Raw genomic sequence first — 25,770 nt, forward strand, 5'->3', positions numbered from 1 at the left:
CGGGGAGGACAGGGAGTGACAAGTGGCACTCTGCCACGTTCTGTCTGTCCTAAATGTGATGAACAGGACTCAGAGGCAGGCGAGTCTGCTACTGGGAGGACCCACCAGTTTACGGAATCTAGCTCCCCTGGGCCCAGTGGCCAACCCCCAGGGAGACCAACAGGACAGACACAGCCCAAGTGGCCATAGAGTGGAACTTAGACTGGGGGTCTCTGAGTTATCACTCCGGGGTGGGGGAGAAAGAGGCCTCCTCACAACCTGTTACACAGATACACAACAGACACTTCATAACAACCTTTATTGCCAAAAGAAACTACTCTGCCTGCTCCACCCACCCTCCTGCAGGACCAGAGAAAAGGGGCCTTGGAACCCCAAACATGGACGAGCAACACAAAAAGGGGCTCAACCCAGCAGGAAGCCCCACTGCAAGGGTTCCAGGTGCCCGCCTTTTCATCCTGAGCAGGTGAAAATCCAGGCCCCAGTGGGGTTCTGGGAAAACAAGAAACTGTAAGCAGTGTGAGGGACAGGAAGTGCAAATACCGACGGAGGACTGGCCCTCAGGAAGCAGCAAACACGGGCCAGGCCACGGCCACAGGTGGACAGGAGGTGCCCTCACTCCTCCTTCTTGTCCGTGGGACCATCTATCTTCATCTAAAAAGGGACAAAAATAAAAAAAAGCACTGGAGTGGCACACTCCTCCTCTTTGCCCTCTGTCCCCTCCACCCCAGAGGCCAGGTATGGCACCCCTTTTCCCCAAATGACAGGTATCCAGGTGACAAAAGTCTCCACCCTCAGCAGTACTCAAAAGCCTGCAAGGGTGGGATTAGCCTCATTCTAGTGAAGTCCTCAACCCTAACACCAGCTGGCCCCAAACCAACACCTCCTCTTGGGCCACGCCCCACCCCTGCCCCCATGCCCACAGCTCAGCTTCCAGGCCTTTCGGAGTCCCTTCCAAGTTCCAGGTCAGGCTCTTCCCAACTCTACACACCTTTTATAGTTCCTGCCGGCAAGCCTGCCCTACACTGAGGCTGCTATTGGCCCCCTCTGGGGGCTAGGCCCTCCCTCTTCGACCACTGTGGTGCCCAAACTTGGGCTGCCAAGCACCGAGGCAAGCTGTCAGAACTTAGGAGTGTTAATCTGGCCCTCATGCCCGATTTCCAGGCCATCTGAGCTTCCAGATGCAGCTACTCTGAGGGCTCAGACCAGGCCTGGGAGCACAGGTGATGGCAGTGACTAGCACCTGCTGGGCTGGCGACAGCCTGCAATGCCCCAGCTTTTTGCTCCTAGAGCACCCTGCAGCCCTTACAGAGTAAAGGCCAGGGGCCAGTCCTGGAGTTGCCTGTATGCCTGGTTCGTGATGAGGCCCCTTCCTTCAGTGGACTGGACTGGAGTGGACACCAGACCAGGGATGGGGATCACACAGGGAAAGAGCTCCTCTCGATACTGATGCTGGGCATGAGGCCAAGCCCACCTTAGTAAGTGGCTGCCATCTGCTAGGCCACACCCCTCCTGCCCAAGAAAGGCTGCTGGGCCCAGACTCAGCAGCAACAGAGAAAGGGGGAGCGAAAGAGAGGGAGCAGCCCCTACTGCCAGGGCCTCTTGAAGGGCCTGCAGCAGGAGGGCAGGGCCTCCTCAGTGCAGAGGGGCCTCCCATCCAACACAGCAGGCCGGGGCATGCTGACCTGTATCTTCGTGTGCTCCTCCAACAGGCGGTCATACTCCTTGGTCAGGCCCTCGGACTGCTTCCGCATGGCCAGAGCCTCGTTTTCAGCTTTCTCTAGTTCTAAGTGATGAAAAGATGGGGATTAGCAGAGAAAACCCTGCTTGTGTTGACACCAAATACAGACCCTGAATCTGTCCCCAGTGAGGTCTAGGAGACCACTCTTCTCAAGTAAGCTCTTCTGCGGGCTGCCCTGACAGCCCCCCAAATGGGGAAGTTGGCCAACTAAGCTGAGGGAAGTGGCAAAATACCAAGGACCACCAGCCCCTTTAATGAAGATACCCGGAGTGGCTTCCGGCAGGGGTGATTTCAGGAAGTCTGAAGGCATGGGACAAACATTCTGAGAATATTGGAGTGACAGCAAGAGGCAGGGAGCAGAACCCCAGCCTGGAAGCTGAGGACAGGAGAGGCCTTCAGGAAGGGAGCATCTGGGAACTTGCTGTGGGGTTTTGGGGGACATCTCAACCAGCTCTCATTTAGCCTCCTGAGTTCTTTCCTTCCCTACCCGCGAGCCCCTGGTGACAACAATGCCCGTACCCCATGCCTGGCACTGGGCGAGATGCTCTGGAATTAGTTTTCAGGCCTCTGTGACTCCTAGGGCCCTCCCTCAGCGGGCCGCCGCGTGCACCGCTAAATCACTGAGCCCCACAGGCTGTCTGAGCTGGATGATAAGGGCGTCACTTGTTTGTTTACACCCAGTTCCTGAGCCCGCGTGTTTGTTATTAATACTTTGGCACGGGAGCAGTAGCAGCCACCAGAGGAGGCTCCAGACTTCTGGGGGCCAGGGGACACCTGAGGACAATGCTCACTTTGCTTGTTGGTGGCCAGTTCATCCTTCAGCTTCTTCAGCTCTGCTTGCAAGTCACTGTTCGCTAACTCCAACTTCGTCTCCTTGGCATCCAACTTGATTCCACCACCAGCAGCTTCCTAGGAAGAGTGCCAAGGGCCTGGTTACTTGGGAGAGAGGGAGGGAGAGGGGTAGAGAGAGGGAGGAGGCAGGGGAGGAAGGAAGGCACTCCAGCACCGTCCTCCCCACTGAGCTGTGATTCCTCAAGCTGCCTGGGCACTTGCCCCTTCGGAAATGTCAGCACGGAACTGGGCCACTGCTTGTTCCTAGCCATCAGGAAAGGCCAGAGCCAGCAGGGCCACCTGTTGCAGCTCACAGGGCACACACCCTGCCCACCCTGGCCCCTAGCCCTGCTTCCTTTCTCAGCAGCTCCTCAGAGTTTATCAGTCCATCCAATGAGTCACCTTGCTGTCATCTGGGGATGGCTGCCAGTCACTCCCAAGTGACCAATGCTCCTCCTTCCTCCCCGCCAGGCTCCACAGCTCACTCTGGCCAAGGAGCCCCAAACTCGGCCCTACTGGTCCAACTCTATCCTGCCCCGGAATCCAAGCCCATCAGCCTCCTTCCCAGCTTGGCTCACACCTCACCTCCTCTCACAGACCTTCTAGGATTGGCTACACCCCATCCCTGCCTCGTCCCCAGCTGACAGCAATGCTCTTCTGTGTTAACTTGCCCACCGGTCACAGCACAGGGCTCAACTCACTAGGGAGCCAGTTTTACCAGGAAAGAGTCTGGCCTAAATGTAGCAGGTAGAGGTGAGAGCAGCAAGAGCACCGCCTCTCGCTCCCAGCCCCCCACACCCCTCCTGTACACGCCCCCACTGAGAACTGCCCCTTTGCCCCTCCACCTAATTCCTCGGCTTTTCCAATAACCAGTGTCACTGATAGGCTCACAGTGGCCCATCAAGAATGTCACATGATGGGGTCAGGCAGGCAGAACTCACCTGCTTCAGCTGCTCATTCTCTTCCATGTACTTCTTGGCCGCCTCACTAGCACTCTCTGCCTGCTTTTTAAAGGCTTCATTGGAGGCAAGCAGCGTGGCCTGCTGAGAGATGAGGGTCACCAGGCGTCTAAGCAGGCTGTGAATGTTTACAAAAAGGAAGAAGTGAGCAAAAGGAAGAGGGGAAAATGGATGACACGAATTTCTCTTGGTTGCTCCCGCCCCATGCCTGCCTCCAGCCGAGACCTGCCCTCTTGGATTGCCAGGGCAGCCGAGCGAGACGCTGCAGGCCTGGATCTGGCAACACGAGGGAAAAGGTGGGACCAGGAGCTGTCCTTTGCACCAGAATGAGTAACACTTCCCCCAAATGGCAGGCACAGGAAACAGGAGCCTGACAGGACACCCAAGTGGGGTGAGCTACAGCCCAAGGGCCTGGAACCTAGCACCTTCCGGGTCAGGACCTGGAGGTGCCAGAGAAGCCAGAACAGTGCTATTTTCCTCAATGCAAGGTCAGGTTCGCCCTAAACAAGCAGTTAGTGACGGGGGGCGCTTCCAAAAAGCCAGCCAAATCCTTACACCTATCATGTGAGGTAAGGGAGATCATTGCCCCATTTCACAGGGGAGACACTGAGGCTCAACAGGTTAAGGCGGCTGACTGGTCAAGGTCAAGAGCCAGAAGTGGGCGTGGCTAGAATCCCTACTCCTGTCTGTCTGACCCCAAGGCCTGAACTGGGAACAGCTATACATTTTAAATGTTCAAGGACCCACTCCTAGGCCCACTGAGAGAAATGGAAATGGCTCTCTTTCTCCCCACCCCCATCCCAAACATGTTCTACAGGCAGCTGCTAGAACACATCTGTTAGATAACATTGCCACACTGAGGTCCAAGCCATAAGAGGCAAACAGGCAGCAGGTGGGGGCACACGCAGCTCCATTTCCTGAAGTCACCCTCAAATGGTCAAAACCGAGGGGTGCGGATAGACAAGACAACTCTCCCCACACATCTGGGGCGGGGACCCAAGCCAGCCATAGCTTGGAGGAAGACAAGGTATGTGCAGGAGCCCTGGGAAAGCCTGCTTTGCCCAGACCCGCCAGCTGGCCTTCCTGGGGTTCTCGTGGACACCTGCTACTCAGGCAGCCCGAGGGAACAGCAAGTAAACAAGGCAAGCTCTCGCTGACAGGACACCCAGGACCGAGGGCCCAGAACCCGGCACTTCCCAGATTAGGACCTAGAGCCCGGGTCGTCAGAACCCCTGTCAAAAACAAGGACTTAAGAGGGGAGCAGGCTCCAGGGGACCTGAGATGCCCACCTTGCTTCCTGGGTTGGGGACAGGTTCTAAGGGCCCATGGCAGTACTGGGAGAGCCAGGCCACTGGTTCCTGGCAGGAGGGGAGAGTTTCCAGTGACATGTGCTCTCTAAAATTAGCAGCCGGGACCTCGTGGCCCAGGGCTCAGGTTTCCCTGTTTCAGCCCCTGCCTGCCCACCAGCCTGCCCCCCACTGGGCTTCAGCCCTGGAGGTGGAGGGAGTTCCCGGGTACCCCAGAAGCCAGAGAGAAGACGTACCTGATTCAGAGGCAGTGGAAGTCACTGGAGGGGCCCAGAAAGAAAGGCAAGTCTGACTAAGCCCCAACCTCCCAGCACAGAGCCCTTAGGCCAACTCCTAGCTGGAGCAGGGAGGGGGGAGGGCATGTGTGCCACCTGGTGGACCCAGCAAGCAAAGCTGGAGAGGCAAGCCCAAGGGTGACACTTCTCCCTAACCGCCCCACCAACAATGCTGGGCAGGCAGCTGACTCGGGCAGGACTCCAGCAGTGCTGTGTGAGGTTGGGCCCAGGGTGGTGGCGGCGGCAGCAATGACAGCAGCAGCACAGCAGGAGCCCATCTCTCCTCGGTACCCTCCCAGCCCATCCCCAGCTATGGAGCACCAGGGTTGCCAACAGGAGCCTGGGAAAACACAGAACCCAGCACAAGAGCCGTCCAGGGTCCTCCTGAAGCCTCAGCCTGCTCGCCCCACCCCCCACATCAGCTTGCAGCTCTTAGAGTCTCCCTCTCGGTGCAGGGCAGGCACCCCCCAGCCCCGAGTGTTTCATGCCATGTTTTGTGCCATCCACGTCCTCTCCCTCCCTTCCTGTTAGACCTGTTTCTCCAACCCGGCCCAGAAAGATTCTGGGCAAATCTTCCCTCCATGAACCTCACTCCTCACCATTCTCCCTCCTGCTAACCCAAGCCACTCCCCCTCCTCCTCCTCCCTCTATTCCTAAACCTATGCCAATCTAGGCCACAGCCTGGCCAAGCCACTAGTAGGTCCACCAGTGCCATAACCACCCAATCCAAGGAGCGCCCTGGAATCCTGGGGGGGAGGGTGGACGGGAGGGGGTTCACTCTGCAGCACTGGAGCAGCTAACAGAATCCTCCCCTGCCCTTGATTCAAGCATCCTGGCTGCCTGCCAACCTCCTCACTGACAGGGTTTATCTCAGCCCAGACCCTTATGCCCAACTGCCTACTAGACCATGGCTGCTGAGTGTCCCCAAGACATACCCAATGCAGCCTGTCCACAAGGGCCAGATCGCCCCTGCACCTCCCAAGCTCTCAGGTCTCCACCGCTCCCCCAAGCCATTGTCTAGTCCTATCCATTTCAACTCCAGACAGACGACTCCCCGAGTCATCCCCATCACAACTTCTGTCCTGGGTGGTTTTAGCAGCTACTAACTGGCCTCCTCCCTAGCGCTGACTGTACTGCTTGGAAATACATGCCCTAAGGGAAGCCAGAGTGATTGGGCACTGAGGGGACACACAAGGGTGCATTGATGTGTTTGCGAGGGGCGGGGGGGTGGAGGGTCGCAGGGGGAGTGTTGGAGCTGGATCGTGACAAGATAATCCAATCATGTCACCCCTCTGCTTCCATCCCTCCAACACCTGCCCTCAGCCTCTGGCGGGCACACAGCTCTCTGCTCTAGTAACACCAAACCCCTGGCCCTTCTGGGAACATGCAAGGTTCTCACCTGCCTTGTTTCCCTGCCCCTGCACTCAGCGCTCCAGTCTGCAATGGCTCCTCCCCTTCTGTCTGTGAACTCTTGCTGATGACTCAAGACCCAGCTCAATTCCTCCCAGCCCCCAAAAAGCCTCTCCTGTGCCCCATCCAGTTGCATTCGTCTGGCTTGTTCTCCTTATTGCTCTGCATCGCTTGTTCCTTGTCTGGCTGCCCAGGGACCAGGGACTGCACCTTTGATCTCTAGATGGACCCCCAAGGCCCTTGAGATGACCTCCCCACTCTCACATGTATGAGGCTGCACCTCAAGCCAGGGCTGAATGCAGGCCTGGGGCCCTGGCTCTTCCCTGACCAGGCTGCACTGAGGGGGACACAGGACACGGAGCTTGCCCGTGCATCAACAGGGTGGCAGGAAAGAGCGGCAGAAAGCCACCAAGTCAGGCCCGTGTGGATGAGCAAGCTAGGCTGGCGGCTGCAGTGGGAGCTGAGAAGGCACTCTGGGAAGCACTCATCACCACAGCCGCAGCAGAACCCAGTGTCCTGGACCTCATCCACTGGGTGTTCCCATAGAGCCCCAGGCTAAGCCAAGAGCAGCGCTCCCTAGCAGGCCAACTAGGCCTGCCCAGAAGCTGGCCTTCTAGAACTCTCACTGCCTCTCACACACTAGGCCCCATGCTTTTGCACCTGCCCTACACTCCCCCATCAAGATCCAGCTCCAACACTCCCCCAGCCCCTCCCAAACACATCAATGCACCCTTGTGTGTCCCCTCAGTGCCCATGATGGAAGATGCTGAGCTTCAGACTCTCCAAGTCTCAACAGCCCAGGAGGTGTCATCCTGAAGAAAATGTTGAGGTACTGCTTCTCCCTCTCTTGCTGGTTAGCCTCCATCGTTCTCTGCTTTACCCCCCAAACACTGTTATGGGGGTAACTGCTCTTAGCTACCCATTTCTGGACAACGGGTTAGACAGAACTCAGGAGCCAAAGATATTTCCCAAAGAAACATGGCTGACAGAGGGGCCCAGGTTTTGGGTTAAATGCCCCCAATGACATAGGGAAAAGCCAGCACACGAACCTTGAGAATCCAGAGGTTTCCTTGGCAGATTAATGTCACCCCCAAATACCTGAATTCAACACAAGTTTCTTGGTAAGATGTTTTTGGACACTGAGCGGGACTCTCGTGCTTTTATAAAAGGTTGAATAAACAAGAGAAGGCAGGAGAAAGCGAGTCTCTGTAAGGACACTGGAGAACCAAGGCCAACCATATCAAGTGGGGGAGACGTGCTTCATATCCTGTCTCCCTCCTGTGGGCTTAATAGGAAGTGGGACAGAAGCAAGGGGGAAGGTCCTTCCAAGTCCCGACTGGAATATTCTATGGTTATGGTGGCCCCCCATCCCTGCTGCTGATCCTGCCCACTTAATATTTACCAGGGACCTCTCCTAGGTGGCACACCCTCAGGTGAGTTGGGTCACTCAGTCCTCGGGACCCACCAGAGCACAGGTGGGCGGGCAGCTCCCCTTCACCCTGCTGCCCAGTACAAGTGGGAAGCTGGCGCCACAGCGCCACCTGTTGACTCTCCAAGCTGACTACAGCCCTGACCCAGGCAGGGCTTCCCAGGGTGGGTGGATTCTGGGTGAACCTGCCCCCAGCGGTCCAAGAAAATAGGAGGGTGCCCTAGCAAGGAAACAGAAGCCAGGTGATACCTCAGGAAACAGCTTCAGGCATAGAACTGTAAGAGGGCAGAAGCCGCCCCAGGAAACTCTCACTCTGAAGAGCCTGGAGTAATGAAAATAAGGAGACAGCAAAGTAGATCCAGGGACAATCCTCCCACAGGGCCGCTGGAGCAAATCTCAGCATCTACACTCAGCCTTCCTCTCAGCCCTGGAGCAGAGGTTGTAGAAAATGCGGAGGGGGGCCTTAACCGGTTTGGCTCAGTGGATAAAGCGTCGGCCTGTGGACTCAGGGGTCCCAGGTTCGATTCCGGTCAAGGGCATGTACCTTAGTTGCAGGCACATACTCAGTGGGGAGTGTGCAGGAGGCAGCTGGTCGATGTTTCTCTCTCATTGATATTTCTAACTCTCTATCCCTCTCAAAAAATCAATAAAATATATATTTTTAAAAAATGCGGAAGGGGAAACATCCCTGTGGCAACTCCAGCTAAAGACCCAGGTGGTTGTTGGCCACCCTGACAAGAACCAAGTCAGCTAGAGGGGGGACAGGGCAGGGGTATGCAGTCAGTCTTTCCAGCGACTGCCTATCCTCCACCCTCTTAAGCTGAAGAGTGCTGGGGGACAGGAGCAAGCTATGTTTCCAGGGGTTTTGTGCCTTCTCAAAACCAGCCGATGGATTTTGGGGGACAGAGAGCAACTGAAGGAGGTCAGACAACCCAAAGATATTCTTAGACTAGCTGACTCCAACTAAAACATGCTGTTAGCCCACCTGGCTATGGAGAAGTAACCCTGAAGGCAGTGGCAGGGAAGGGGCCGTCACCCCTGGATGTGTCCTGCAAGGTCCTAGAGTCCAAAGGAAAACAAGTAATGCCTCCAGCAGGAGGCCCGGTGTGCTCAGAGCCTGGGGGTGGGGAAAGAGTCAAGGACAAGAGGTGGCTTCACCTACACTGTCCAATATGAAGGCCACCAAAGGCAGTTTCCCAGTTACACAAGCCACACTCCTCACAGCGACTGTTTCCGTCTTGCAGAGATGGGTTTGGAGGAGCCCGTTGGTCGCTTCCCATCCAGAACCCTGTTCTCCATTTCCTCACCCTCTGCCTTTAGGCCAGAGGCTGGAGTCCTCAGGCTCTGAGAGAAAGAGGCCTTCCTGGAAGGGTAAGCTTTTGATGAACTTGGAATCAGGAAGAAGGAACCCCTGCTGGCTTGGCACTGAGCCCCAAAGGTCATTCATTCAGTGTTTGTTTTTAGTGTGAGGAAGAGAATTCTTCAGCCCAAATCAAGTAGCTGAACAGACAATCTATTTTAAAGTCAATGCTCATTCTGATGCATGTCAGATAATCCTTCTTGGACTCTTCATAGGGAAGACCCCCCACACACACTTTCCTGCAGACCCCCTTCATCAGTGCCCCTCCTAAGTGCAGCACCCATAGGACACTGGCACACTACTGTAGCTGGGGTGAGTTTGGCTTGGTGGGGACTAGGAGTCAATGGACTTATTAAAAAGGCTCTTACCATGCCCTGGTCAGTGTGGCTCAGTTGGTTGGAGCGATGTCCTGTGCACTGGAAGGTCCTGGGTTCAATTCCCGGTCAGGGTGCGAACCAGTAGCAACTGATTGATGTTTTTCTCCTCCCCCCCCCCTCTCTTCTCCCTACCTCCTTCCGCCCTCTCTACAAAATATTTTTTAAGACTATTTTTTTAAGTCTGGCCAGTGTAACTCAATGGTTGAGCACTGACCCATGAACCAGGAGGTCACAGTTCAATTCCTGGTCAGGGTACATGCCAGGGTTGCGGACTCAATCCCCAGTGTGAGGCATGTAGGAGGCAGCCAATCAATGATTATCTCTCATCATTGATGTTTCTATCTCCCCCATTCCCTTCCTCTTTTTGAAATCAACAAAAATATATCTTTTTTAAAAAATTTAAAAGCCCAGATCTAAAGTGCTATTATCACTGTATTCTTAGAAAATTATGGCAGCCAACAGATGCATGGATCAAGTGGAACTAAAGACCCAAAATCCCTCTGGCTGGCCTTCTACAGCAGTGTTCCCTCCACTTAAATCACTATCTTTGGGTAGGCCTGAGCACTGGAATTTTTAAAAATACCTCAGTTAGATACCAATATAAACAAATAAATTATATTTTTTTAAAAAAAAAACCCTGCAAGGTAATCAGGGAAATGTAAGCAGGCACTCATAAGTTTATATTATTAAGGAATTACTGTAAAGTTCTTGTAGGAGAGGTATTAGCGTGCTTATTTATTTTTTAAAGTTTTTTTATTGATTTTGAAAGAGAGAGGGAGAGAAACATGATCGGCTGGCTGCCTCCCTACCAGGGATCAAGCCCCCAATCTGGGCATGTGCCCTGACCCGGAATTGAACCAGCAACCTTTCGGTGCATGGGAAAAATGCCCAACCATCTCTCTTCAAAGCAATAAACCAAAATATTATTTTGCCTGTAAACATGACATCTGGGATTTGCTTCAAAATAATCCAGAGCCAGGGCACAGTGGGGGATGGGGGCAGATAAAACAAGACTGGAGGTCGTTTACTGCTAAAGCTGGGTGACATTCACAGAGGACCATCCTATTCTGCCTCTATGTGTGTTTCAACTAAGCAAGCAGTCTGCTATGGGCTGAGAACTCCGTAGCATCATCCAACCGGATGCCCAGGGCCCCAAAGACATCTCAGCTTGCCTGCCTCCAACTCTTTTCCTCTTTCTTTTCATGGCTCCAACTCTTATTTGGCCTCTACCTGGGAAAGCCTTCCCCCACCCTCTGCTCTTGATGCAATACCTGTCCTCTCTGTCCTACTCTACTCTGCTACCACCCCATGCCCAACCCAGAACATAAGACCCCTGAAAACCAAGACCTGGCCTTTTCTTCCTTTCCCTACTTGGGCTGACACAGTCTACCACACACGTGAGAAAAATCCCACAATACTCTATAACTACTTGGGGTGATACTGATAAATGTTACCATTTATTAAACATTCCCCAAGTGCCAGTCACGATGCTGCGACCATGACCTGAGTCACCTCAATCCTTACACTAATCACCTGAGAGAGGTATCCTCATTCCTGCTCTACAGATAAGGGAAAAGGCTCAAAGAGGGTAAGTGACTTACCCAAAGTCACACAGCTAGCCAGTAAGACACAGGATCCCAACCCAGGCCCAATTCCAAAGCCCAATCTCATCATGTAGCATCTGCATCCTCTGGGGACCTAGAAGTATTTCTTCACTAGCCCCCCTGGGATTCCTGCCGCCAGAGCTCGGACACGGAGAGGCCAAAGCCGGGGCTGTGGAAGGCTACAGGGAGTGGTCATGTCCTAAAGGATCTGGGTGCCAGGCATATATATCAAAGGTGTTAATGAAAGCACTAGAAGCAGGGGGTGGTGGAATTGGTTTTGATGACAGAAAGGTCACTTGGCTAGGGGAACAAGGATGGCAGCAGGAAGCCTCACCATGACAATGGCTCTCAGGACACTGATGAAGCACTCAGGAGACATACCTAGGCTGTGGAACTGGAGCAGTTTCCATATTACAAGATGAACTCAATTCTGGAGGTTGATTGTACAAAGTGTGCATGGACTCAACATTACAGACCTGCACACTTAGAAATGGTTCAGATGGTCAGTGTGATATTATATGTATTTTGCCACAATTAAAAACATATATATATATATATATATATATATGAGCAGGGGGAGCACATGTGTAAGACAGAGGGAAAGGCAGATCACCCTCGGGCTTCTGGACTGAGACACATGCCATCTTGCTGACCTTCCCCTCCTTCACCCTGATTTCCTCTTTCCTTCTGATGGGCCTCACTGGCTCCCCTCCCCTCCCCTCTCCCCTCCCTCCCTCCCATGTATGCATGCATGCAGGCGGTCCTCCGGCTTCTGCCTCAGCTGCTGCTCTGCAGATGCCCACAGCAGAATTGCCACCATGTCAGCCTCAAAGGTTTGATGTCCCTGTTAGCTGCTCCCCTATCTCCCATCAAACCTCTTAAACCTGTCCCTCACTCTCAACTTATGCTACCACTCCCTGGTTCAGGCTGCCAGCATCTCTCACTCCAGCGACCCCCAAGTTGGTCTCCCTGCTCCCAGGATGCTCTACTCCATCCCATGCACTGTCACCAAATATGAACACCCAATTCTGACCATGGCACAGCAGCCTTGGAAAAACACAGTGCTTTACCACATGGAGGTTGGGTACAAACTCATTCAAAACCCTCTCTAGCCTGTCTCCTGTCACTCCTGACTTATCCACCCTGCTCTGCCTCCCTTCCCAACTTAGCCAGTACCTACGGAGGTTTAGGTATTGAATCTGTGCCTCTCAGGGAGATGTGTACAAACACAGACTAAGAAGAGACAGACCGTAAGAGAGACACAGACACTTGGAACAGGATCAGGAGGCCCATAGAACCTGGCCTTCACTAAAGGGCACCGAGGTTCATCAGCCACTAACTCTTAGTGAGATGCAATGAACCACGACCACAAGTCTTTCAAGTTCATGTCTGGCCCTATTTCCACAGCCCTTTATGAATCTACACACACGTTTACAAATGTTTCCCTTTTAAAAACTCAAGTCCCATTGGAATCAACCCCACTTAGACAACTGTGGATTGAGAGGCACTAACCTACCTGCTGTTCACTTCCTCCTAGCTTTCATATCTCCCTGCATCTGTTCACCATGACAACCGTCCTCAGCACAGAACACGGAGCAGGTTGGGGGTTGAGCACAAGCTCCTGAGGCCTCTATTTGGATGGAACTGATCCATGGGGCAGCCACTCATGGGAGTTAAAACCCCGCCCAATGGCACAGTTTTGGCAACATGGGGCCACACTTCAGCACCTGGTCCATAAAAATTGAGTTGGAGCCTGGCAATCATTCTGCTGAAAACCCACATATACTAACTCAACAGAAGGCGGGGGCAGACTGAGAGAACTGGCTCGCTAAAGAACTCAGAGTAGTCGCCAATGATGCCTCTTTGCCCTAAAAGCGCACAAGCTATTCTTTCTACAACATGGCTTGAGATCAGAATCAGACCCTCCCATTCTGGTTATTATCTCATCTATCTTCTCCTCCCTTTGAAATTGGGATGCTTGCCTGTCTGTAGTCTTCCAGAATCTCTCCCGCCCCGCAATTCCACCTACAAACAATTACAAGATCCTCCAGACATAATGTCATCAAGCACAAGTGGAAGCTAAGTCATTTTGAGCAGCTGGGCACTTCAGCGCACCTTTACCCTTCTGAGATTTCAATCATTTCATCCCAATGCCTCCTTGACCCTGCCCACCATTCTGTACTTGACACAGAAACATTAAGGGGACTTCTTCTCCCAGGTCGTACACCGTGCTTCACAATCCAGAGTTCATTGCAGGGTTCCGCCTTCCTGATACTCTTCTTAAGCTCTGTGTGCTCTTCTGGGGAAGTCCTTGCTTTTCGTCCTGTCCTTCCTATCTTTCAGATGAGCTATGAGCTGGCTGGGAAGCCCTGAGTGCTTCTGTAGGCCCTCAGACTTGCAGTGCCATCGTGTCCCACTCCACCCCTCCCAGCTCCCCTGCAGATGGAGTCAGCATCCTGTTTTTGCCTCCCTTTCCGTCTCAGCCTACAAGATCATCATCTTTTTCAGAGGTTCCAGAAACCCTAAAATTCTAGAGTCTGTGTCCGACTCCTCCCAGCCTTCTCATTTCCCAACTCTGATCAGTCGGCTAACCTTAAGGAGCTGTCTGCCCTTTCCAGCACCACCCCTGCCACTTTTCCAACTCTGACCCAGAGAGGGCGGGCTCACCTGAGCAACTGACTGTTTTTCTGCAAAACTGAAACCCAGACAGGTAGTCATTCTAATGCCTAGTGAAAAAGGATGTCCAGGTAACGGGTGGTGGGAGATCCCAGCCTAACCAAGGATCCACACACTCACCCTGCTTCTAGGTATCCGCACAGTGAGTGCCATCCTGATTCTTCTGGAAGCCCTTGGCCTGAGTGTTATGTCTACCCCCTGGCAGTCAGCATACTTGAGAACAGCCAGGGCCCCAATCAGAACCCCTGTGAGCAAGAGGCAGTAAACCAGCCCCAAGCTCAAACAGGTGCTTCCTATCAGTCTTGTCTTGCCCAACTAGCCAACCCCATGACCGTGATCAAGGCATTCAATTTTACAAAAAAAAAAAAAAAAGGAAAGAAACAAACACTCAGACTGCCAAGGATCAGAATGTACTCCTAGAGGTCTAACATCTGGGAAGGCCCTAGGGACACAGTCTCAGCCCCTTCATGCCTTTACCCATTCCTCCCAAGGCAAGAAACCAGTTTAACCTTCTGCCTCTCCCAGAGGAGGGAAACATCTCACTTACTTCACACTGTGTACAGAGAGCAAGCGGCTAATGCATTTGCCCTAAGAGCAAATTGTGGCAGAGCCAGAACTCGCATCTTCTAACCTTCCAGTCAGTCCTGTCTCACTCTTTATGCTGCCTCTGGAGGTCAGGGGAAAAATCGGAGGCCTCTGGGGAAACTGTGTGGATCCCCTAACATAGACAGGCCTCGGATTCAAGGCCATCAACTGAGGAATCAAGGTCACAGCCCAGGGGTCCCCTCACAGTCCCTCACCCCTCCCCACTCACAAGGACAGCAGCAAGGAAAAGCCAGCAATGTAGAGATTCCGCTGGGCACGGAAAAGCTTCATGTGGAAGTGTTCCACCGCTCCAGGGTTGTTCTGGAGGTTCACCTTCTCTGTCACGTCGTCATACTTCGAAATCTCTCGTACAGCATCTGTGGTGGAACAGAGAGGAGACCCAGGGTTTAGCTCCCTCTGGAACAACTCCAGACTGTCCAGCTGAGACAGTGTGAGTTGGGGAGGTCTCAATTCCCTCAAACCATCTCCCGCTATCACCCCTTCTACACACACCTCATGGAATGCCCATCAGAGCTCTGCCATCAGACCCTTTCGCTCCGCCAGCTTTTCTCACATCCCTCCCTGGCCCCATTCTACCCAGGCCACAGGCTTGCTCTGTGTCAAGATGCTAACCAAGTCAGGCATTGCTAGCCAGGAGCAGCCCCCCTTCCCATGGTCCCCCCAATGTTGGGTTCTGTCTAGCTCAAGTCAGGCAGGCCACCAGCCACCCCACTGATAAGCCAGGGTAGTCCTGCTTATGGAAATGACTGCTGAGGAAGTATGAGCTGCCTAGGAGGCAAAAACCAGAGGATGCCTGCTAAAGATTCAAGGATTTTCATCTCTAAGCTTTATAATGGGTTTTATTACTTAAACCATTTTACTTGGTAAATTAAAAAAGGCATTTGTGCTCATCAAAAATTCAAACATTCAAGAAATGTGGAAAAAGAACCCCATAACACAATCACTTCCAGCAGGGTATACAATATGTGGCCATCATATCTAAAGCTGTCATTTTCAGTCACATTACCCTGTTATTTTCTTGGTAATATACACCCTTATCTGAAATTACCCTAATTATAGGTTTATTGCGTCTCCCCCCCAAATTAAACTAAAAATTCAATGAGAACAGAAATCCCCAGGGCCTAGCACAGTTTAGGGTGCACAGAGGGCATGCAAGTAACTCCTAAATAGTAAACAGCCTCTGCTCCTGAGAGCCGTTGTTAGACATACAGTACTCAAGTTTATAAATATTTTTACATCTATATTTGTATAATAGAAATGGAACCATCCCATAGCTACTGCTTTCTCCCCTACACCCAGACACAGTATTTTTAAATCAGTACATAAAGACCTACCTAAAGAGGGCTCTTAACAACCCCCATATAAAAGGGGCACAGTATCACTGTATGGACATTGTCTGATTCTTAATTCCTGGCTTGAGACTGCTTGGTTTTTAAGTGGATTTTACATTATAAAACCCTACCTTTCCTTACTGGTACCTTTATGTTAAATCTGTATTTTGCCCTGGCAGGTGTGTCTCATTTGGTTGAGCTTCATCCCATACACTGAAAGGTTGCCAGCTTGATTCCCAGTCAGGGCACATGCCCGCCCAGGTTGCAGGTTCAATCCCTAATCAGGGTGCGTGTAGGAAGCAATCAATCAATGTTTCTCACATCAGTTTCTCTCTTTCTAAAAATCAACTTAACAAACATTTAAATCTGTATCTTTTTTTTAATAAATATATTTTATTGATTTTTTTACAGAGAGGAAGGGAGAGGGATAGAGTGTTAAAAACATCGATGAGAGAGAAACATTGACCAGCTGCCTCCTGCACACTCCCTACTGGGGATGTGCCCACAACCAAGGTACATGCCCTTGACCGGAATCGAATCTAGGACCCTTCAGTCCGTCGGCCAATACTCTATCCACTGAGCCAAACCGGGTAGGGCTAAATCTGTATGTTAAAGTGAGCACTCTCCAATGCTATTAGCAGGGGTATAAAGTGGGCAATTCACCTATTTGCAATGGATTGCATGTTCCTGTCTCCTCACAGTCCTATGTGGAATACTAATCCCCAATGTGATATTAGGAGGTGGGGCCTTTGGGAGGTAATTAAGTCATGAGCACAAGGCCCTCATGAATGAGATTAGTGCCCTTATAAAAGCGACCCTAGAGAAATCCCTCACAGTCTTCTGCCATGTGGACACAGAAGGCAGTAGTCTATAAACCAGGAAGAGGGCTCTCGCAAGACACCAATTCTGCTGGCACCTTGATCCTGGACTTCCAGCCTCCAGAACTGTGAGAAATAAATGTCTGTTTTTTTAAGCCACCCAGTTTATGGTATTTTTGTTACAGCAGCCCAAACTAAGACACAGAATTTAAAATGTTCGTTCCCTTGGATTCATCAATTGCACTTCTATGAATTTATCCTACAGAAGCACTTGCATAAATGTGCAATAAAATTAGGATGCCTATAAAGAAGGAATTAGCCCTAGCAGGTTTGGCTCAGTGAACAGAGGATCGGCCCAAGGACTAAAGGGTCCCAGGTTCAATTCTGGTCAAGGGCATGTATCTCAGTTGCAGGCTCGATCCCCAGAGGCAACCAATCAATGAGTCTCACATCAATGTTTCTCTCTGTGTGTCTCTCCCCGTCCTTTCCACTCTAAAAATCAATGGAAAATATCCTTGGGTGAGGAATAACAAAAAAAAAAAAAAGGGAATTAAATTACAGTATAACCATATGATAGAATACAACTACCTCACAGATGACTTTTCATCAACATTGAGGCAAGATCCTCCACCAGCAAAAAGATTATGACTCTCTGAAGGCTCAGATGGTTAGCCTTTTTAACAGCAAAATAAAAAAATTTTAATCCTCACCCAAGGATATGTTTTTATTGATTTTAGAGAGGGGAAGGGAAAGGGAACCATCAATGTGAGAGAAACATTGAAGATTGCCTCCCGTATACGTCCCAACTAGGGTTCGAACCCACAACCTAAGCATGTGTCCTGACTGTGCCTCAAACCCGCCACCTTTTTGGTGCACAGGACAATACTCCAACCACCCGGCCAGATCACAATAAAGTATTTTTAGTTAAGGTATTTACCGTATTTTCCGGCGTATAAGACGACTTTTTAACCCAGGAAAATCTTCTCAAAAGTCGGGGGTCGTCTTATACGCCGGGTGTCATCTTATAGGGCAGGTATATCCCAAACTCTATATTTTAACTGGAAAAGTTGGGGGTCATCTTATACGCCAGAAAATACGGTATATCACTTTTATAAACATAATGCTATTATACACTTAACAGACTACAGTATAATGTAAACATTAACTTTTATATGCACTGGGAAACCTAAATATTTGTGTGACTCGCTTTATTGTGGTATCCACTTCATTGGTCTGGAACTGAACCCACAATATCTCTAAGGTATGCCTGTATAGTCAGCCCTCCGTATCTGTGGGTTCCACATCCTTGGATTCAACCCAGTGTGAATCAAAAATATTTGGGAAAAAATATTGCATTGTTGCTATTGTGTATTATGTAGTTAGGCCTATGATGGTCATGTCTGTACTGAACATGTACTGGCTTTTTTTGTCATTATTCCCTAAACGATACAGTGTAACAACTGTTTACATAGTACTGTATGTATTAGGTATTATAAATAATCCAGAAATGAAGTATATGGGAGGGTGTGCATAGGTTATATGCAAATACTACACTACTTTACATAAGAGACTTGAGCATCCATGGAATTTGGTATCCATGCGGGTCCTGGAACCAACTCCCCAGGGACGACTATATTACACAATCTTTAAAAAGAATGAAACTGCTGTAACAAGATGTCTAAGATACAATAAGTGGAAAAATGCACATTCCAACACAGTGTGTAGTATGTTAATAAAGACATCAGCACAGAAAATGCTCATGGAACTGTGCAATAAAGCATTAATGATGGTTATCTGTGAGATATGGAACTATGGTAAGACAGAACTGTGGAAGAGTTTAACTTTTTAGGTGAAGTTTCTGAATCTTTAAAAATATTATTTTTGTGATTTTAAAAAAGCATATTTTTCTACACTGTCATCAGCAACTAGGAACCCCACCACCTTAAAGACCACACTGGCCTACGGCAAAGAGCAGATTGGGGATGATGGTGTTAAGCTATACTAGCCCAAGTCACACAACAGCGTGTTCCTCTCCCTATCTCAGGCCTCTAGCCCAGGGCAGTTGACCCTGGACCCTCATCAAGCCCACTCCCCAGTCAGATCTGCCCTAGGCCCCTCTCATTGAAGACTAGGAGCCAGCCAGGACTACAGCTCTAGCTGGTATGCCCATCACCTTTCACTAGTATTTACTATTAGCTGACATTTATATTTGTAGGAGACTCTACAGACCTTTCTAGATTACGATTCTGACATTAGGGCAGGAAGCAGCCTGTCATCATAGCGGGATTTGTCTCTCTAGAACTTTCGAGCAATTCCCCAACTACAAAAAATAAGAATGGCGCCTTTGCTAACTATTGGGTTCTCTGTAAGGGGCCTTCCTGGCCCACTTGGGTGTGTTAGGAAATGGAGAGCTCCTAGAGTCTGGTTTGCAGAAGGGCAAAGCCCAGAGGAAATACCCCTAGCACAGTCCCTCCCCATCCCAATTCTTACCCCTATCCTACATTCAAAAGCAAAAGCACAAGGAAAGCCTGGCTTTTCGTGTTCAGAGGATGATGTCCATATTCCCTACCCCTGTGGGCTCAGAGGCTGCTCAGGGAGAGGACCCTGATTGGAAAGAGGTACCTCACGGTGGAGACTTACCAAGGATTTCAACAGCAAGGTATGTGGGCAGCTGGCACCCACCCTACATGGCTGAGAACAAGCAGGCCACACCTGGCCTATGCAGAGGTAGTCCTGCCTGAACACATCCTGTCAGGCCCTGAGCATTTAGGAAAGAGAAATGCCTAACACAGTAGCTAGTGGGTGGGGCCATGCACGTTCCCCTAAACTAGGGCCCCTTGGCCTCCCACACCCCCTGCTGGTTTTTTATTGTTGTTGTTTTTTGATTGATTTTAGAGAGTTAGAGAGGGAGGAAGGGAGGGGAAAGGGGAGGGGGAGGGGAGCGGAGGGGGAGAGACATCAATGTGAGAGAGAAACAGATCAGCTGCCTGCAACCTGGGCATGTGTGCTGACTAGTAGTAGGAATCTAACCGGTGACCTTTTGGCGCACCGGACAACGCCCAATCAATTGAGCCACACCAGCCAGGATCCCCTGCTGCATTTCTGACGTGGACTGGGAAGAGAGGAGTGCTCTGAGCTTAAGTAAGCATCACACCTTGGAGACAGGACCACTGTCTGTGGCAGAGCCGAGCCAATACTTTGGAGTCCAAGCTTCACTAATTCTGCTGGCCTCTGAATAATCATGCTACCAGAATGTCGCAAAATGTTTGCCTTCCATCTTAGTACCACCTGGCCCCAGACCCCATCCCTGGCATGCCTGAGGACCAGTTTGTCTTTCAAGCCCCTGCTGGTGTGCACCTCAGTGTGGGGTTTATAGAACTTCAGAGCTGCCGAAACCGGTTTGGCTCAGTGGATAGAGCGTCGGTCTGGAGACTGAAAGGTCCCAGGTTCGATTCCGGTCAAGGGCATGTACATTGGTTGCGGGCACATCCCCGGTAGGGGGTGTGCAGGAGGCAGCTGGTCGATGTTTCTAGCTCTCTATCCCTCTCCCTTCCTCTCTGTAAAAAATCAATAAAATATATTAAATAAAAAAAAAAAGAACTTCAGAGCTGGAAGAACCTGGAAAGACCTGAATTTTGACCCAGATCCGGAGAGGTCTGGGATCTGCTCCCTAGATATGCTGCCAGACCTCTTGGTCATCCCTATACTACAGGACACAGCAGCTTCTGTCCCAGCTTGGCTCCCCGTCTACTTGGTCACTCATTCCCCTAATCATGGCCTATTTCAGGCATGGAGGGAGAGACTGATGCTACTGTCTAAGTCAGGCGTCCTCAAACATGCGGGTGTTTTTGCCGTTTTGTTTTTTTAATTCAAAATAAGATATGTGCAGTGTGCATAGGAATTTGTTCATAGTTTTTTTTTTTTTAAACTATATTCCGGCCCTCCAACGGTCTGAGGGACAGTGAACTGGCCCCCTGTTTAAAGTTTGAGGCTCCCTGGTCTAAGTGATTGGAGAGCAGTACTACTTAGACCAGTGATGGGCAACCTTTTGAGCTTGGTGTGTCAAACTTCGCCAAAAAACTGAGCATAACTCGGGTAGTGTGTCACTTTGAGGAAAAAACTAACTCCAAGACTCTAGTCGCAAATGTTTCATCCTCAGGAGCAGCAAATGTTTCATCCTCGGCACGCGGCCGCGTGTCATCAGAAATGGCTACGCGTGTCAGTGCTGACACGCGTGTCATAGGTTCACCATCACTGACTTAGACCAAGATCAGCAAGGGCCAGTGAAGTTTCTCTTGGTTTCAGTTCTGGAATGACCCAGAGGAGCTGCCCCAGAGACATAAGTGGTCAGCACAGGGTCCACAAAGACTGCTGGTCAAAGTGAAGGCCCTGCCAAGTACCCTTTTTGTGGTGGAAGAAAGTCTCTTCCCCAAGAGATGCCGAAACCGGTTTGGCTCAGTGGATAGAGCGTCGGCCTGCGAACTCAAGGGTCCCAGGTTCGATTCCGGTCAAGGGCATGTACCTTGGTTGTGGGCACATCCCCAGTAGGTGGTGTGCAAGAGGCAGCTGATCGATGTTTCTAACTCTCTATCCCTCTCTCTTCCTCTCTGTAAAAAATCAATAAAATATATTTTTTTTTTAAAAGAAGAAAAAAAAAAGTGAGTCTCTTCCCCAAGAGAAAGACAGAGACACTTAAGTGGTCTGTCTCCGAAAAGCCAAAACTGTAAGCTACACATGAAAACATGGCACAGAGCTTTACAGCAAAGGCCACAGCAAGGGTCTAGGTCAGGTAGCTGCCCTCAGCCACAGCTCACTCACCAATGACCAGCAGCACAAGGATGGCAATGAGAACCACAAAGAAGGTGTTGCTATAGGTCACTACCAATTCCACCAGCCGGGACTTGAATATCTTCTGCCATCTGTGAAGAAAACAAAAGACAGGGGCTGTAGAGAAAGAACACACTTCGGCTCTGGGTCTTAAGAATAGAAATCCAGTTTTGCAGTCTTCTCCAGTGGCTGAATATACCATACAGACTCAGCCTCAGCTGCTTGCATTTTTCCCATTTATGACATCCATTCAAGAGTGGTTAAGCCCAACTGGCATGGCTCAGTGGCTGAGCATCGACCTATGAACCAGGAGGTCATAGCTCAATTCCCGGTCAGGGTACATGCCCGGGTTGCAGGCCTGATCCCCATTGGGGGGCATGCAGGAGGCAGCCGATCAATGATTCTCTCTCATCATTGATATTTCTATCTCTCTCTCCCTCTCCCTTCCTCTCTGAAATCAATAATAAATATATATATATATATATATATATATATATATATATATATATATATATATATTTTTTTTTTAAAGTGGTTAAAAAAAAAGATGCTTGTCCATACATAGAAATTTCTAGAACACCAGTCGTAAACACTGGTAGTCACTGGGGAAGGAAATGGGCAACTTACTTTCCACTGGATTTCTCTATGTAGTCTTCAAAATGCTTGTCGCATAAATATTATTGAAGTCGTTTTTCCATGTGAGCAATCTTGGTTCATCTAGAATCCCACCACCCTGGATTATTATGAAGCAGACCCAACCTCCCTTCATTTCCCTCCACAAATACCTCAGGATGTAGCTCTATCAGAGAAGAGCCTTCGAAAATGGTTAATGTAATCACAACGCTATCACCAAACCTCAAAAAAATCAATAAGTAGCCCTCACTATCAGAGCCAGAATCCCACAGTCCAATTGTTGCATTTTTAAATAGCTGGCTTGTTTGAGTCCAGAGACAAGGTTCCTATTCTGTATTTAGTTGAAAAGTATCAAAAAAAAGATAGAGAAAAGTATCTCTCTTACTCTATGAGTCCTTCCTTTGTTTTCTTTCCCAATTTACTTTATGCAAAAACCAGGTTGTTTAGCCTACAAAGCCTCCCGGATAGCAGCTCCCTGGAGGCCTCCGTTTCTGTATTTCCTACAAACTGTATGAGGTGTGAAGATTCAAGATATGGCTTTTGGCAAAAACATTCCTTAGGTAATGCTATATACTTTCTATAGTATCACATCAGGTATATGCATTTTCACTAAAAACAGTTTTTTAAAAAAATACTTTTTTTATTGATTTCAGAGAGGAAGGGAGAGGGAGAGAGAAACATAAATGATGAGACAGAATCATCAATCGGCTGCCTCCTGCAGGACTCTACTGGGGATCAAGCCTGCAACCCAGGCATATGCCCTGACCTGGAATGAAACCATGACCTCCTGGTTCATGGGTCGATGCTCAACTGAGCCACACGAGCCAGGCTAAAAACAGTTTAAAAAAATCTCTTTGGCCAAAAACCGGTTTGGCTCAGTGGATAGAGCGTCGGCCTGCAGACTCAAGGGTCCCGGGTTCGATTCCGGTCAAGGGCATGTACCTTGGTTGCGGGCACATCCCCAGTAGGGGGTGTGCAAGAGGCAGCTGATCGATGTTTCTCTCTCATCGATGTTTCTAACTCTCTATCCCTCTCTCTTCCTCTCTGTAAAAAGTCAATAAAATATATATTTTTTAAAAAAAAATCTCTTTGGAGCCCTGGCCAGGTGGCTTAGTTGGTTGGAGCACTGCCCATAAACCAAAAAGCTGTGGGTTCAATTCCCCATCAGTGAACATACTTAGGTTGAAGATTTGATTCCCAGATCGGGCACATATGGGAGGCAACTGATGGATGTTTCTCTCTCACGTCAATGTCTGTCTGTCTGTCTCTCTCTCTCTCCAAAAATCAATAAAAAACATATCCTCAAGTAAGGATTTAAAAAATATTTATTGCCCTGGCTGGTATTCTCCATGATTACAGCATTGGCCAGCCCACCAAGGAGTCATAGGTTCAATTCCTGGCCCTAGTCAGGGAACATGGGGGAGGCAACCAATCAATGTCTCTCTCACATTGATATTTCTTTCTCTTGCTCCCTTCCTCTCGGAAATCAATAAAAATATATTTTATAAAAATAAAATAAAATAAAAGCAATGAAAAAAAATATGCTTGGGTGAGGATTAACAAAATATATATATATATCTGTGGAGACTCAGCCTCACTTGTAATTTTCTAATTTAACTCAGAATGTGTTCATATGTTATATGCAATTAAAAATTAATTTCCGATTAACTTTTAACAGGTCCTCTGTTCACTGAAAGAGAATATGGCTTCGCCCTGCATAGGCTGAGTAATGCTCATGAGGCTACTACGCAATGCCAGTGAGACTAGTTTAGTGGGACAAAAGTCACCAAATAAGCAACAACGTGACCCCATGGTGCAAGTCTTCTGGATCCCACATTGCCATCCTCCAAACCCCAGGGACCCAAGAGGAAGCAGGAAGGCCTCATTCCCAGAACCGTAACTAGAGCTAGGTCTTCTCCCCCTTGGGGCATTCAGAAGCCCAGGGGCAGGGTGCACAGGAAAGGAACTCAGCAAGATATGACAAAGCAGAACGGTGTGGAAGGTTGGCAATAGTAACAACCCCTGCCACCCCCCACCGCAGACACGTTCTACCTGTTTTTGTCTGGCCCCGATTCCAGGGTCTACCAACTTTACACACATAAGCTTTGGGGCTTGGCAACAGTCTCGTTCTTCTATGCCTGCCTGCTTGTTCCACGGGCCATACCTTTTGGGGGAAATGAAGGGAATGCAGAGAAGCAGCACAGCAAAGACCTCTGCATAGAGGAAGGTGGCAACTGCAGTCCACTGCAGGCTCATCCTGTTGCTAGAAGATTTCCAACAGGGAAATGTGAGCTTCTTTCCTACAGGGCACAGGACGAACAGGAGTCATGAAAACTGGACCGCCATGCTACCCGGGAAAAGGGGGCTCCACTCAGCAGGGAGACTTGAGCATTCCTGCACAAAGGCCTGCCCAACTTCCACCTGCCGGGGCGGAGTTACTTTGCTGCCCCCTCCAGTATGGGCGTCAACATGTCCAGAGCCACCTTCTGGACAATTCCTTTCCCCGTTAAGTCCAAGAGACACCTGGTACCTGTTTAAGTGGGAACGTGTTTTTAACAAAGATTATATAGACAGGAGAACATTCTCCACATCCATCAGGCCCGCTCCCTTCCCAGATACGGGAAGCTCTCGGCGGAGACTCCCAGCTCCCAGATGGCTCCGTGGCGGCAATATTTCAGAAACGCAGTTTCTCCAAAAGCCAGGGCACTCCCCCCTCCCCCCCCCGCCCCGCCCCGCCCCGGGAGGCCCTTCCCTAAAACCAGCATCTCAATCTGGGGCTAGAGCGGAGCTTAACAAGGCTTCCCGACTGCCGGGGCCTGCCTCCAATGGGACTGGAGGACTCGGAGTACCTCGAAAAGCCCACAAGAGCGACTCCTAGAGGGCGGGAGTCAAGCGACACCAAGGGCCAAGAGCAAATGCAGGTCTCGACTAAGTACCTCACGGCCCCATCCAGAGAAACTTCCAGAAGCAACTGTCTCCTCAGAAGCCGGAGGAGACCCTCCAGGCAGCCCGCGGTCGGCCAGTCCCACAGCCTCCCCGGAGGCGCCTCGACGTGGCCCTAACCCGGCACGCCCCCCCACCCCCAATTCCCAGGCCCGAGGCTCCTCCGGAGGGGCTTGGCCACCGCACTCCGACACCGCAGCTGGCCCTCACGCCCCCGGAGCCGAGCTCTGCCCGCCGCCGACCCCACTTCCCTCAGCCCAACCCTGCCCCCGCACTCCCGGATCGGCCCTCAACCCCAGGGCCTCTCCACACTGCCCGCCGCTCCCTGTCGTCGAAGGACAGAGGGGACCTGGGCGGCCCCAGAGCCCAGACAGGATTGCGGCCCCGCTCACCGAGTTTCTCACAGAACCGAGCACGCTCCTCCGCTGCCGCCAAACTCTCCCACCCTGGCCCTGGCCACGCCCCTTCCCCCGCAGCCGGAAACCGGAAGCGCAGACGGGGCCCTGCCCCTCCCCCAGCCGAAGCGAGGCTCCGCCCACGGCCGCTTTCCGTCCCGCCCCCCGAGCCGATGCGTCGATTCCCAGGACTAGGGAAGAAACGGAGCTTTGGAAGCGCAGGGAGGCGGGGCGAGGCCTTGGCGGGAAGA

At 50.6% G+C, this 25,770-nt stretch overlaps 1 protein-coding gene across 1 annotated transcript; it reads right to left on the minus strand.

Annotated features, from left to right (window-relative positions):
- Positions 1–279: 279 nt before the first annotated feature.
- Positions 280–25,671, minus strand: BCAP31 (B cell receptor associated protein 31). The gene is made up of 8 exons (XM_079765325.1): positions 25,517–25,671; positions 24,346–24,481; positions 21,540–21,640; positions 14,781–14,928; positions 3,511–3,646; positions 2,530–2,647; positions 1,683–1,783; positions 280–651 (listed from the first exon to the last, which is right to left on the minus strand). The coding sequence occupies exons 2-8, from the start codon at positions 24,435–24,437 to the stop codon at positions 613–615; spliced, it is 735 nt and encodes a 244-aa protein (XP_079621451.1). The 5' UTR covers positions 24,438–24,481; positions 25,517–25,671; the 3' UTR covers positions 280–612.
- Positions 25,672–25,770: the final 99 nt, after the last annotated feature.

The sequence above is a fragment of the Cnephaeus nilssonii genome (assembly GCF_951640355.1).
Source record: "Cnephaeus nilssonii genome assembly, chromosome: X".
Classification (NCBI taxonomy): Eukaryota; Metazoa; Chordata; class Mammalia; order Chiroptera; family Vespertilionidae; genus Cnephaeus; species Cnephaeus nilssonii.

What these genes read in the sequence shown, in the direction of transcription:
- BCAP31 (XM_079765325.1), bottom strand. Translation starts at nt 24,437, where the DNA reads ATGAGCCTGCAGTGGACTGCAGTTGCCACCTTCCTCTATGCAGAGGTC. An exon ending in CCCTTCATTTCCCCCAAAAG is followed by an intron (nt 21,641 to 24,345) that starts GTATGGCCCGTG and finishes TTTTCTTCACAG; the next exon opens with ATGGCAGAAGATATTCAAGT. An exon ending in CCTTGTGCTGCTGGTCATTG is followed by an intron (nt 14,929 to 21,539) that starts GTGAGTGAGCTG and finishes GTTCCACCACAG; the next exon opens with ATGCTGTACGAGAGATTTCG.